This window comes from Lissotriton vulgaris, chromosome 2_1 (genome assembly GCF_964263255.1).
Source record: "Lissotriton vulgaris chromosome 2_1, aLisVul1.2, whole genome shotgun sequence".
Classification (NCBI taxonomy): Eukaryota; Metazoa; Chordata; class Amphibia; order Caudata; family Salamandridae; genus Lissotriton; species Lissotriton vulgaris.
In genome coordinates this window covers 1,539,304,716-1,539,318,963 of record NC_141687.1, presented here as the reverse complement: position 1 = coordinate 1,539,318,963, position 14,248 = coordinate 1,539,304,716, and the positions used below count along the sequence as shown (strand labels likewise).

Here is a 14,248-nt window from a genome sequence, read left to right as displayed (position 1 = left end):
TGGGTACATTGGGAGAGGCTGGAGTGTTGACGGTGTCTAGAGTGGCTCCTAGGTAAGACTGCATCTGTGAGGGGTACAGGTGAGACTTTTGTGCATTGATGGTGAAGCCCAGTCGATGAAGTAGATCTATTGTGATCTGTGTGTGCCACAGACGGTTTTGGTGAGTGCTGGCTTTGATGGGCTAGTCGTCTAAGTAGGGGAAGACGTGAATTTGTTGTCTTCTTAGGTGAGCAGCGACTACTGCCAGGCATTTGGTAAAAACCTTGGGCGCTGTAGTCACTCCGAATGGAAGCACCTTGAACTGGTAGTGCTTGCCTGCTATTACAAATCTGAGGTATTTGCGATGAGCTGGATGAATTGGAACATGAAAATATACATACTTTAAGTCTAGGGTAGACATAAAGTCTGTTTTTTGTAAAAGTGGGAGTACTTGTTGAAGTGTTCCCATGTGAAAATGCTACAACAGTATGTAATGGTTTAGCTCTCCGAGATCCAAAATAGGTCTTAGGGAACCATCCTTTATGGATGAGAAAGTAGAGTAAACCCCTGAGCCCTAGTAACGTATTGGAACTGGCTCTATAGCTCCTTTTAGTAAAAGAGACTGGACCTATTGTTTTAGCAAGTGTATATGTTCTGTACAAAACTTGTGAGATCGAGGTGGAATGTTTGGGGGATTTCTTGTAAGCTCCAGGCATTAACGATGTTGGATATTTCCAAGCACCCATTTGTCTGATGTTATGGACTGCAAAATGGGGAGGAATTGTCGGAGTCTTTCCCCGATAGGTGTGGTATAATAGGGGAGGGCGTGGGGGGAGGGGGAGGGGGGGCTAGTCACGGTTTGTAGGGGGAAGGAGAGTTACGGGGTGTGTTACTCTTACCCCTACCTTTGAAGTTGTTGCCTCCATAACCTCCTCGCATAAAACCTCTAGAGGGAGAGGACTGGTTATTACCTTTGTAAGCAGAGGTATTTTGATCTGGGGGTGTGGATTTTGACCCACCTCTGTACGAGGAGCGACAAAAGGAACCTCTGTTAGATGCCGTCGGAATGGCTCCTTTAGATTTAGAGGCTTCAGTGTCCTTTTCTATTTTTTCTAACGCCTGTTCAACATTAGGGCCAAACAGGTGTTCCTTATCAAATAATGTGGTAAGGATGGATTGTTGTACTTTAGGTTTAAAACCTGAAATCCTTAAAGCGTGTCTCCTAAGGAGGATGCTAGTGTTAACCTCTCTAGCTGTGGTGTCTGCTGCATCGAGAGTACAACGAATATAGGACTTACCTTCATTCACTAAGTCGTGTGCTTTAGCCGTGTGATCGTCCAGAAGATATTGGCACAACTGCTCCATTTCGTCCCAGTGCGCTCGGTCATATCCAGGTAAAAGGCCATGGATATTTGCAATGCACCACTGATTGCTGCCTGAGCGGCTGTGCGCTTACCAGAAGCATCAATTAATTTGGATTCTTTATCTGGTGGAGAAGCATCCCCGGATGTTTGAGAATTTGCTTTCTTACGCATTGGATACGACCAGGTAATCTAATGGCACTTGTTCCTTGATAAAATGGGGTCTGTAGGAGAGACCTTATATTTTTTGTCCATTCTAGGTGTTAAGATGTGTGCTCTGACTGGGTCTTTAAAAATCTCATCAGCATGCCGCTACAAGCCTTTAAGCATTGTAAGTGATGACCTGTGTGTAGATGCTAAAGTCTTAAACAAAAAATCTTCCTCTAGTGATTATTTGGGGAGGTCTACCCCGTGGTAATGTGCAGCCCTGGCAATGAGTTCTTGGTGTGATGCATTGTCGTCTGGAGGAGATGGTTTGGCCGGCTAAAGTTCTCGATTAGTATCACCTTGGAATATCCATCCCCCATCATCATCGTCATGATGAGATTGAGGAGAATCCGGAGGTGTAATTTGCAAAGGTTTCTCAGTTGGTGACAGAGGTGCTGGCGATGATATATGAAAAGGACTTGTAGCCACAGACTTTTTCTTCAAGGGGATTTTATAAGTGTCCTCTTCTTGAATCATGCGTTTGAGGTGGCTTTACATGAATATGGCCAGTGTCAGGATTAATATGGAGCCTCTTTTGCTTCGGATTGGAATAGTGTCCAATTTTGCATCCGAAGGTGTCTCTTGTTGTTTCCGGTGCCAAAGCTTTCGGTGTCGACCGAGGGTGACCCTTCAGCGCGGAAGGTTGCAGCCTGGAAGGATGCTTGGCTTTTGGTGCATACCATTTCGGCTCCGAGCCGGACTTGTGCTTCGAACCGGAGGCTTTGGGCTCAGAGGAGGCTTTTTGTGGACTCTGTACCAAGCCGGAAGGCTTGACTGGGAGTTTCGGTGCCAGACCCGAAGGCGGGGAGTCAGAAGCGTCGTCTCAGTGCAGACGTTGGCCAGAAGGCAGAGGTGGTGCTGAAGCCTTGTGTTTTTTCCGGAGTTTATGGGGGAAAGGGGACTTTGGTACTCACATCACCTTGTCCCTGCGGTAGGTTTTCAGCATCGAGGTCTATTTCGACCTACGAGTCGGGGTCTTGCTCGGAGAAGGCTTCCTCCTCCTCTGCAGCCTCAATGTCTTCTTGGCTGGAGCCTTCACCGAAGATGTCCAGAGTGGCTTCGATGCTTTGACGCTGCATCTTCCAATGTCGAGCCCGACGATCGCAGACTTTGTGAGAGTCTGTGCGCGGATACTTCGTGTGGCACTGAGGACAGAATTTAAACGGAGTCCGATCCACCGACGGAGAGCTGACCTAGGGCGGTTAGGCCTTGAAGGCCGTCCACGAAGCTTTCCAATCGAAAGTCGAATCTGATGTAGAAACGATACGCAGAGAAGTGGGCAAATGTACGGAAACAATACAGTCGAGGGTAGAGAGGTTTGCACGTCAAAGGGAACCCGAAAAATGGTTTCATACCTGAATGCGGCAATACACATTCAAACCAGATGGAGGAAAAAACAATCTAACAATGGAGTCTATGACCATGCGCACTATCCCTGCAAGGAGGAGTCACCTTACCTTATGCCTAGGAAAGATTTCTTTAAAAAAAAAAAAAAAAACTTGCAAAAAATCAGACCCAACACTAGATGGCAGGAGTATACAAAGCATGTGTATCTACAATACACATGCCTCGTGCATTTGGTTCTCTGAAGTTTCAGCTGCCCTCTGGATCATGGCAAAAAAGAGGGCCAATTCACCCACAATTGTAGCCCATGCCTTGAACTCTTAATTTCGGGGGAGGACCTCAACTACTAACATCTTGAAGAATCACCAAACTGAAATTGGTCTGCTTGGGAGGCAACAGAATATTAATCTCACTCTCATCAAAATACCTAGCAGTTATTTCTTGAACCAGCAAAGCATTAGATTTGGACTCAAACAGGTAAAATGTTGAAGTCTCTGAAATAAAGTTACCCCGAAACCGGTCCAAGAATGCTTGTTTCCGGTCCAGGGAAGGCCTAGATTGGCAGGTTGGACTGGACTGTTCCCAGGAGGTGCGGGGTCCAGCCTGACTTGCATATAGCTGGTTCTGAACTGGGGTGGCAAACTGAGCAAAAAACAATGGTGGATTCAACCCAGATCTGGGACTGTGGAGAGTGTCTGAAATGTTTCAGAGCCCCATCGACCATATTGTGTTTGCCTTAGAAATCTGTGGGAGCAGATGAATTGCAGGTTAACTTAAATACTTCAACATCTTGTGTGCTGCAAGGTCTTCATATGTGTCAGACAACAACTTAAGATCTGCATTTCTTGATAACATAAGGACATAAGCTGCTGCCACAGAATCTGGAGTCTTGGTAATTGCAGAGAAAACTATAGCAACATGTAGTGTTACTGCAGGGGTTGTAAGCAAGCACTTCTAGCATTGCTCACTGAAAAACATCATTTTGGTTTAGGAGGCCCCTACAGACGATAATGTACCAGGTGGAACAGGTTAAAGAATGTAACTGGTTCAGATGTGGCGTACTCTTCAACTTGGACCTCCTGTGCTAGGTTTTTTTTCTGTGGAAGAGCGTGTGTGTTTATGTTCAGATTGCTCCTGATACAAAAGGGGACTTCTAGAGTGGAACATAAACGAAGGAGAGCTCTCCTTTATCTCAATGAGAAGAGAAGCCAGTATTATCTTGGAATCCTGCTATATGATGGCTTTGAGTACATAGGTACACATAGGTCCCAAGAGGAGGCCTGGTTAGAAACACCAAAGCCCCATAGATGGTATTATAGGTGCGTTCCTTGAACTGGTACATGACAAAGCCTGAGGACTTTGGGGAGATAATTTCTCAAAAAGGCTAGAGTACTGAAATGAACGTGCGTAAGAAATGAAAGGGAAGAAAAGTATAACTCAGTGGCTCAGTATCTTATATCTATGAAGAGACTCGGAAAAAGAACTTTGCTGATTTTAGTAGTGACCTATATGCTCTCCCAATTGTGTCCACCAATCATAACGTTCAGCACCTTCTTGTGCCAGTGACAAGTAACTACTGGTGACATTTTCCAGATCCATTCAGTTGGGCACCTGGGGAGACGTTTCATGTAAGGATGTGCAGAATTAGACTGTTATAACACATGTTTACCAATTGCACTACTATAGACTCGTGCATTTTGCTGCCAACCAGTGTTTGGTTTCAGAATGGTGATTTCTTCTAAATTCTTGACAAAGGAAGTATACTATGACTATTTTGCTTTGGTGGAGGTTGAGCTATACTCAGGGGGCTCCTTCTCCTTTTATGGCGTGGAGGAAGGAGACCTTTGACTTGGTTAATTCCATTGGCTGATGCTCAAAATTCAGATCAATTTGGCACAATGAGATGTATGGTCGATAAATGTTGCCTTGTTGGAGCTCTGGTTTTGTTAGGATATGTAGTTTTCAAGCAGTAGGTATCAGCTCAAGAGGCATGTCTGTAACAAGATGCTCCAAGGACATACAGATACCAAGCACAACTGTAACATATTCAGATATGATTTATCACAAGCATTTCTCCAAAACAGCTTAAATCTCAATTACAGCATCTTACACGTATTTGAATCTGTGTGGCTGTCAGCTTTATCTAGATATACCAAGCTTCAAAACGAAGTTAAATCGCTTGTATCCCTAATTCACGCTCATAACTGTGAATTCACAAACTGTAGGCTAACTCCTCAATATATCCATTGAACAGCGAATGGGAGGCTTGGTTGATAATCCTACTGATTGTTCTAAACTGCTATTATTACTTTCTTCCAACACTCACTACTACACAGCATTATGTGGTACCCTACATGCAGCAATTACTTTATTGAACCAAAATGTGAAAATCGTGACATTGTGAACAACCGTTTGAGAGATTTCCAGGTTTTGGTTCGTAGTTAGGAATAATTTCTAGTGAAGAAAATGAAATATTTTAAATTCCCTAAAAAACACTTAAGATGCTTTGAAGAATTAAAAATATTGGTATGTACTGTGCTGATGTTTCATTGGACATGGACATGCCGTGAGCTAAAGAGATATTCAGGGGAGCATATCTGATACGGGTATACCTATTTACAACTAGAGATAAGATTTAACCTAAAGTTATGGAAGGCTGTAATTTTGTCCTACATCACTATACTACAAGCATGGTCTTGAATTCACTTTAGGCTAATGATAGATGTTTGTTATTTGTTTGTATACACGAATGCAAAAAAGTCAAAACATTTATATGACATTTTCCTGTATGGGTGAGTGGAGAGGGTGGGTCGGATGTATTGATGAACGTTTTTGCTGTGAATCAGCTTTACACTGCGTCACAATGGTAGAGAAACTGTACAAATAATGCTGTTCAATTTAGTTGAATGTTTGTTAAGTCTGGGTGTGCTGGTAAACCAGAATGATCTGCCATTGTTTCTTTGTAGGAAAAATCCTACAAATATCCTGCCCAAGAGCTGCCATGAATGGAAACTGTAATCCCACAGGTAAACAGATTTACACGAAATCTAAGAGTACTTACTAGCTTCTGTGTACACCTGCCCAAACCGATAATAGCACATCTTGTACATAAGGCAGTTGAGTAATACTGGGGAACCCTCTCGATCTACACGAAACTCTCCTGTTGGGGTATAGTAATCGTGCTCCTTTATGTGCTTGCCAGTATCTGTGCTTCCTCCGATTCGCACCATCCATAAAAACTTGTTAATATCTAAATAAACAGAGCAAAAACAAATATTTCTACAAATGAGTTGAACAGCACATTTTACAGCGTATGTTACATACAATGCAAGTTTCTTCCATGCTCTTCTCTACGCAAAACTCCAAATTGGCAACACTGAGAGTCCCAATCAAGGTTCAATCTCCATTTACGCATTATGGTGGTGGAATCAGAAGTCTGTATTTAAACTATGGTTTATCATAACTTTGCAATTTAGTTCACAGAAGTTAATCTAATTTCAAACAGCTTCCAGAATTCGCATACATTTACACATATGAATCTAGTCAAATATTTATTTGAGTAAAGGGCTTTGTTACAGTACATAGGACCCTTATTATGTCACACCTACCTGACAGTGCAAGCACTCTGGTTGTAAAAGACATATTACGGGCATACAACGAAATTACAAGCACTAAGTCTTTCCATTCTTTACCACTAGTTGGCTTTATGGTCATGCATCTGCTGGATTCTTATTTCAATGGTTGTCCTTGACCTAGCCTATCATCTTCTGTTTTTTCCTCCCTTGGAGTGTAGCCTCTTCACCCTCTCTTTAACTGGCTGGCCTATAACCTTCCAAGGCTCTCTTTTAGGGCACTTATTTCTTTCAGGTTAAGCACCGTATTAAAATGCATGTGTTTTCCAGAACACTCCTTTCCCCAGTGTGCTCCATTTCTCTCTTGTGCACTTCTCCCTGTACTTCATAGCACTTGTGTTCTCCTCCAATCTGCCCCCACGCTATTCTCTCCATGCGTGACACACCCCACCCCTTGTGTTTCTCTGTCCCCAGTACAATGCTTTTCCCCTCCTCGCCTCCACCAGCTCTCCCGGTTCGCTCTTTGATTAACCCCCCACTTCCCAGTGGTCTTTTTTTTATTATTTCACTTACACACTTTAAAAAGTATTTTTTCTTATTTACCAAGCCAAGTAGTGTCTGCCATCTTGGATTGGTAAATAAACTTCTGGTACATATTTTTTTTTTACATCAAATGGTACCAAAATTAATCCGCCGATGTGTTCTAATGCATGCATGATTATGTGAGAAAAAGTCAGATGCTTGAAAGCTTTAACAAGAGGCCTTGGCAAAACCAATAAGCCCCAAAAGGTGAGACCTATTGACTTTGCTAATGCTTGTTGACACGAGTTTCTAAACTGCTTTCCATCAGCTAAAAGCTGCCTGCAATAAATCTGTAAGTGGAATTCAAGCTTCCCAGATTTCGGGAAAACCATTATGGTGCTGTGGAGTTCATAATGGCAAACTCCCAGACCATATTCTCCTAATGGCTTTACTGCACTTACAATGTCCAAGAATGAAATTAGACACTGTAGGGGTACATGGCTCATGCACCTGTACCCTCACCAGTGGTATAGTGCACCCAGCTAGAGGGGTGGTTTACCTATGCCATAGGCAGTGTATTGTAGGCATGGCACACAGGGATGTGTGCCTTGACGACTCTTCAATTTGCTCAGCACCAAAACACGCAGCCTGCAATAGCAGTGTGTGTGTGTTTTAGGGTACAAGGCCTCTAAGGGTGGCACAATATGTGCTGCAGTCCCTAGAGCCCTTCCAATGGTACACTTTACAAGGGACTTGCATGTGGCCAGAGAGTTGCCAATTCGGGGGGGGGGGGGGGGGGGGGGGCAACAGTACACTTTTAGGGAAGGAACATAGGCCCAGGGCACCACCTGGTTGACAGGAACCAGTGCACACTTAGTCAAACATCAGGCAATAGGTTGAAAGCAACCATGCAAAATGGGGAATGTTCCTACAACTCCTGCACCAGAATCAGACCCCAAATGACACCACTGCACCTGAGCCCCACAGCCCGAGGAAAAGTGAACCAAGGATGTCTCTGTGTGCCCGAGGATCTAAAGGGTTGAGCCTCTCCGTGGGATCTCTCAGCCTGGTCCCTCAATCCCAGCTTGCAGCCTCTTTGTAACCGGACTGTTCTACCATTGAATGGACCTGACGCCGTGACACACCTCTGCACCGGATGCCCCAGAGCCTCTCGAAGGGACCTGTCGGTGTGGCCTTAGACCTTGCCCCATACTTAACTTAAGTCCAGAAGAACAGTCCTGCAAGTAGCTGACAAGTGCCCCGAAGGCAATACATGTTTTTCTTCCATAGGATAACATTGCCAGTCCAGAAAAATGCACTGTGTCCATTTCTGAAAACTGCAAAAATTCATAACTCGAAATATATTTAACTGAATTGGATGATCTTGGTATCTAAATTTATATAAAAGTACATTTTATTTTCTAAATTGGTGCTAGAATTCTTTGAGTGTGTCTCATTCACTGCCTCTGTGTGTGCAAGAAATGCTTAGCACTATCCTCAGAAATGCCTAACTGCTCGCCCACACTACCATAAAAAGAGAACATTTGCGTTGTCATTTGTGCCTCTGTAATTCCGTTGGGGTTTGCCTGGACTTTCTGCACAGTGTACCTCATTTTGCTGCACTAAATAGAGAGCCAGCTTTCTACAGTTAACTTTAAAACAAACTACTGGATTAAACAATGTACATTTTTTGCAGCATGACAACAGTTGAAGTGTAGTTTGGACAATTGCTTTAGAAATACACTCTTTAGCCCATGCACTTTACCTACTGCACAACGTTCGTAACACTATCCAGCTCAATTTTCTCTGTTTGCTAAGTCAAAGATGAATACTCTTTCAGCTATACATTCCCATTACCATCAGAAGAATATCCGGTGAGGCCTCCAAATATAACCAAGACGTAGCTGACATCAAGCTCCCTCATAATTTCATAAGCCTTCTCCTCAGTGGATGCCATTGCCTAAGGAAATAAAAGTAGAACATGTGACTACCCACTGTACGGCCAACTAGAATCACACACAAAAGGGCCAAGGCTAATCACATCCCCTTAAGGCATTGATGTTCTGTGCTTTAAATACAGGGCATGCTCTTTACTTACCTGTGATCAGAGTTCTTCATCATGTACACCTTTGTCGTATTAATAAAATCTTTCATTAAGCTAGAGGTTTCAACAAACTACAGAACACAGAAAAGCGAACATTAAAAAATAAAAAGCACATACACAAACAATGGTTCTTTTGTAGAAATGTCACCCTGTCCATTTCAGGGTAGATGTCAATGAGCTGTAGAAAAACTTCGTTATTGGCATTTGAACATTGTGAAAGATACTGGTCACCTTTTGTGGAGGACACAGGATTGGCTAATATGAGGATAATGGTCTTGAGGACAACCTAAAGTAGAAGCACAAGTTACTTACTTGTGTAACGATATATCTGTCAGAGACATTAGTTGGTGATAAATTAAGGAATCTAGAATATCCCCAGGCGTCAGACTGGATCCGGAAAGTTTTTTTCGTCAGCAGTACCCCTGCGCGTCGTCCTACGGCTCCTCATACGTCGCTGGCGTCGTAGTTGCCAAGATGAAGTCGCTTGAGCTACTTAGACATGCCCACATGCGCTGACATCAGTTCTGTACACACTTTTCGCGCCAGGAATGCAAAGCCATACAAGATACTGACCACTGGTGCATGAAACTTGGGCCCTGAAAGGGATGACCTTAACCCTAGAAATCAGTTCGCGGAAAGGGGAGGAAGGGTGGGGCGGTAAGGAATCTATCACTAAGTAATGTCTCTTACAGATATATGGTTACACAATTAACTTGTGCATCTGAAAGAGAGGTGATAGATTACTTACCTTAGAATATATACCACAGCAATACCAACCCCGGTGGTGGGTCTGCGAACAAAGATCACACCAGAAAGTCACGGAGAACAGAACGGCCAAAGAAGCAGTCTGTCCGGACCAGGTGCCCAAAAGAACGTCTGAGAGTGCATCGTTAAAGGGCAGCAACGGTTCTGTAGAAGCAGAAGCTGTCCGAAGTACCTCTGTCAGGAGGTTAGTCCTGACGGTCACAGTAGGGAGCTTGAGGCAGAGAGCCTTGGCTGCCCTACACAACACCATAGACTATGATCCACCAGCCTCCGTAGCCACGGTAGGAGACAGTGCGCCAGGTTCCGGAGCATAATCCTGGTCACCTGCTTCCCCCGGATCCTGATCCCAGCCTGGGTCTAACTCGCATTGGGCTGCGAGAGGGTCCGCAGAGCCCTTCCAGTCCTCCCCGCCCTCCGGAGCCTGTGGAACAGGTGGAACATACGGAGGTGGGTGGAAAAAGGGAAAGAAATTCCCAAAAGGAGTCAGAATCGGCGTCAGTCGACACCCTTCCGGCACCTGTCCCACGTCAGGGAGGGAGCCAGAGGCGGCAGCGGCGATGCCGGTAGAGGTCGTACAGGGCCAAACAGCATGGACGGGGATCCAGGCCGGGATCCCTCGGCGTCGACGCTGGAGTCGGCGACTTTGAAGAACGAGGACCTCCAGCCGGGACCCCGGGGCCTGAAGGCGCAATGGCAGGGCTGGACGTTCCTAAGATACGTGCCATGGCTGACAGGAACTCCTGCAGATGGGCTGGAGTCGCTGATGGACCCGGAAAGGGCGGGTAGGCCATCGGCAACTGTGTAGGCTCCGCTGGAGCCGCAGGGACTGCGCCACCTGCACCCTTAGCCGCGTCGCTAGACCGGCTAGGGGGAAGGCGAAGAGCGACACCGCTTCTTCACCTTTTTGTGCTTCGCCTTACCGGACTCTAAAGTGCAAAGACTTCAAATAATGGTGATGGCTCTGCGGCTGGTCCCGGGGACCAGGAACTGCACGGAACTGACTCCCGGGCCTCCAGCCACTTTCGGGACTGCTCTTGCAAAGTTTTCGAAGCCATGGCCCGGCAGTGGGGGCATGCCTTGGAGTCGTGATTGCGCCCCAGGCATTAGAGACACTCATGTGCGGGTCCGTCACAGACATCATGCGGGGACAGGCCCCGCATTCCTATGCACCTGTAGATTGATATATACTTGAAAACAGAGATAAAATTACTGGGTATACCGCTCTCTCCGGATCTGCGCTTGCTGGCGCGGAAAAAGAAAGAACGGACATCAGCGCGCGTCTAAGTAGCTCCAGCGACATCATCTCGGCGACTACGACGCCAGTGACGTACGAGGAGCAGTACGACGACTCCTACCAACGCGCAGGGGTACTGCGGACGAAAAAACTTTCCGGATCCAGTCGGACGCCTGGGGATATTCTAAGGTAAGGAATCTATTACTAACGTGTCTCTTTCAGATGTAAACAAGGTTTCCTTCTCCTGCATAGAAACTACCAGCATTTAAAACGTTGGTAGCTATAGCAAACTGGACGAAGAACCCAAGTGGGAAGTTGACAAGTGACAAATCAGTCATTCCTCATGAGAAAATGTCCAGTCTCTGAAATTTGTACATTATTACCGGGAAATCAATCCAAACCTATCAAAAATATTACTGAACTGACATAGATTCCAAATGAGACACCTTTGCGGTCAAGCACCACTGCCCAGCCACTCCTGGTTACTAACTCATTATTCACGAATACTCTATAAATTCTATATTAATGTTGATCATAAGCAACAAAAAAATTTGAGGGAGAATGAAGTGTTACTTGAAATCATTGGTATCTTTAGAATTTATAAAATAACTCACCTCAGCAACAAGCACAGATGAAAATCAGTTTGATAGGGCGCTAAAGTGAACTTGCTATACACTTTGTGATCTTTCTTATGGTCAATGAGCACTTGTAAAGTGCAAAGGTTATCACTAGCATGGTCCTGTGGGACAGTAAAGCTCCTAAACTTCTAAAACTAGCACTAGCAAAGCTCTGACTAGTATGGCTTTTCTTAGCAGTAGAAAATTATAATGGGCTCAGGCGGAGGGTGCAGGGAAGCAGAAAATGCATTTAAGATCACTAAAAAAAAAAAAAAGTAGATTAGCTACGAAAACTTGTTTCAAGATCTCACACATAGTCAGAAGGATTCTAATGATCACAACTTCTAAGATGAAACCAGAACATTTAAAAAAATAAAGTGTTATGCTAATCATAAGTGTGCAATTTATACGTGGTTTATAATAGAGAGGCTACAATTGTTTACCTTATTTTGCAAGATAATAGGATGTAACAAACAATTCTCCCAAAGTTATGTACAATCTAATATTAAAATAAACAAACTACGAAAACCAGAACCCTGCAAAGTAGTAAACAGTATTATTGGCAATGTTGAGTTAGATAAGGTCTGGTTTTGCATACCTGTCCTACTCGGGATATATGAGTGTTATTCCAAGTATTGTTGTCCACTAAAATCGTTCGATTCGCCATCGCCGTGATCTGATACCCATAATCCCACCAAGACATCACCTTAGCATCCTGGAACAATGAGTAAGTGGAGTAATAAGTGATTTAAAGTAAAAAACACTAAACAAAAAGCAATGCTCAATCACAACTATTATTGATCAATGAGCTTAATTTAATTGTTTTTAATATTTTTTCTGTAATATTTTGGCATTCAGCACACACTACAAACACAAAGTATATCCTTTATGCGAGTATTCTTCACATTAAAGATAAAAAGCATGACAAAGAATCAGTCGGTTGGCTACACTCTCACACCCTGACCAGAAGCACACTATAATGGGCATAGAAAAGGGAGGCAGACTCAGTGGGAATGTGCCGCCTGCCTGTAATGGGCCTCCGTGTGGTTAAATGGGACATCGCAAGGCACTGGACTGCTGCTGTACCCCCGACCCTACAATTGGTATGTGGCATGACCAATGCACAGCAGATGGGAAAAAAACTCTATAAAGCCCGAGAATGCCCACGCAAATACCATAAAATGTGGAATGTCTGGTAAGAACATCGAGGCTGAGGTTCAATACATGGGAGGGAGATGAGACGATTGAGGTCCTGTTGAGAACTTGAAATTAATGTAAAATTAGCAGTATGTGTATAATGTGGAAATGTTACATAAAAAGCAATACAGATGGATAAAAACATTGAAAGCCCTAAAACACGTGGTTCCATCTGCTTATGGCCAATATCCCCCACACACACACACACCCACTAGCCCATTCTTTCTCTCTACCTACTCATATAGACTCATTGTGAGAATAGGAAGTATGACGGTTCCAAAGGGCCTGCTGGTAAAAGGAGAGTCTTTTTGGAGTGTATCTTGTACATACTTCCAAATCCACCATACTGTTCATTTGTAATTATAGGAAAAAGTGCCAGCCATACAAAATAATGGGGTTGACAGCTAGAAAGAAGGCTGAAGAATCAGCATACAATGCTCACTTCATCAAGATGAGTGAAATTGTCATCTTATCCAAAGCCAACATTCAATACATTGTGCCTATGGAGAGCAGGGGAGGTTTTAGGAGTACCTACCCTAGAAATCACCTCTAAAGGAATTTGCAAGACGAAATGGACTTAATCTGCATTCAGCCTGATTTTTAAAGTAATAGTCTACAAGGCTCACGTTCATCAAGCCAGTCAGTTTTCTTCAGACTCTTGTTAGGAACCCCCTTAATCTCTAAGTGAGCTACTTTCCAAAGAATTCTTGTTACTGTTGTCACTTTGGGGTTTGGGGTTGTTTGTTGGTGCAGCGGCTCGTCTCGTTTTAATGCTACCCAGGAGAGCTCCTTCTACCCAGGCCCTAGCCTTCCTTCACAGGCTTTAGGTGAGGGAACAAATTCTCTTTAAAGCCCTGTGTGTCAGCCACCACATCCTACAGAAGAAAGGGCCCACTTATTTGCATGACCTACTCACCCCCCTATGTTCCGACCCGCCAGCTCAGGTCAAGTGGGATGAGGCAGGTCAGTGTTCAGGCCATCAGAAGAGTAAGAATGGGTGGTCGCGTTTTCCTGCTTTCTGGCGGCCAAACATTAGAATAAACTTCCTTTAGGCCTCCGGCCGGAGTCCTCCGAGACAATCTTTCGGAAAAATACTCAAGACCTGGCTTTTTCCCCCTTCTAGCCTCCCCGTCTAACTCTTCTTCTATTTCGCTTTTCTGCTCCACTCAGTGTTAGTCTTTTTGTTAAAGCGCGGGGACACACTAGTTTGTGTAACCGTGCGCTTTACAAATACGTTTATCATTATTAGAAGTCGTTTAGTTACCCACTACTGTTTGACAAAATACAGCTTTGTTTCTCCAAAATGTACTATGCCGTACCCTCAAAACATAGTCTCCTCAGAGCCT

General features: G+C 44.3%; 1 protein-coding gene across 1 annotated transcript in view; it reads right to left on the bottom strand.

Moving 5' to 3' along the window:
• LOC147732866 (dolichyl-diphosphooligosaccharide--protein glycosyltransferase subunit STT3A-like) overlaps nucleotides 1-14,248 on the bottom strand; it is a 102,394-nt gene that overhangs the window by 27,500 nt on the left and 60,646 nt on the right. Inside the window, 3 exon segments of the mRNA XM_086957407.1 lie at nucleotides 5,953-6,141; nucleotides 8,843-8,945; nucleotides 12,304-12,420. Of these exon segments, the coding sequence (XP_086813533.1) occupies nucleotides 5,953-6,141; nucleotides 8,843-8,945; nucleotides 12,304-12,420 (409 nt within the window).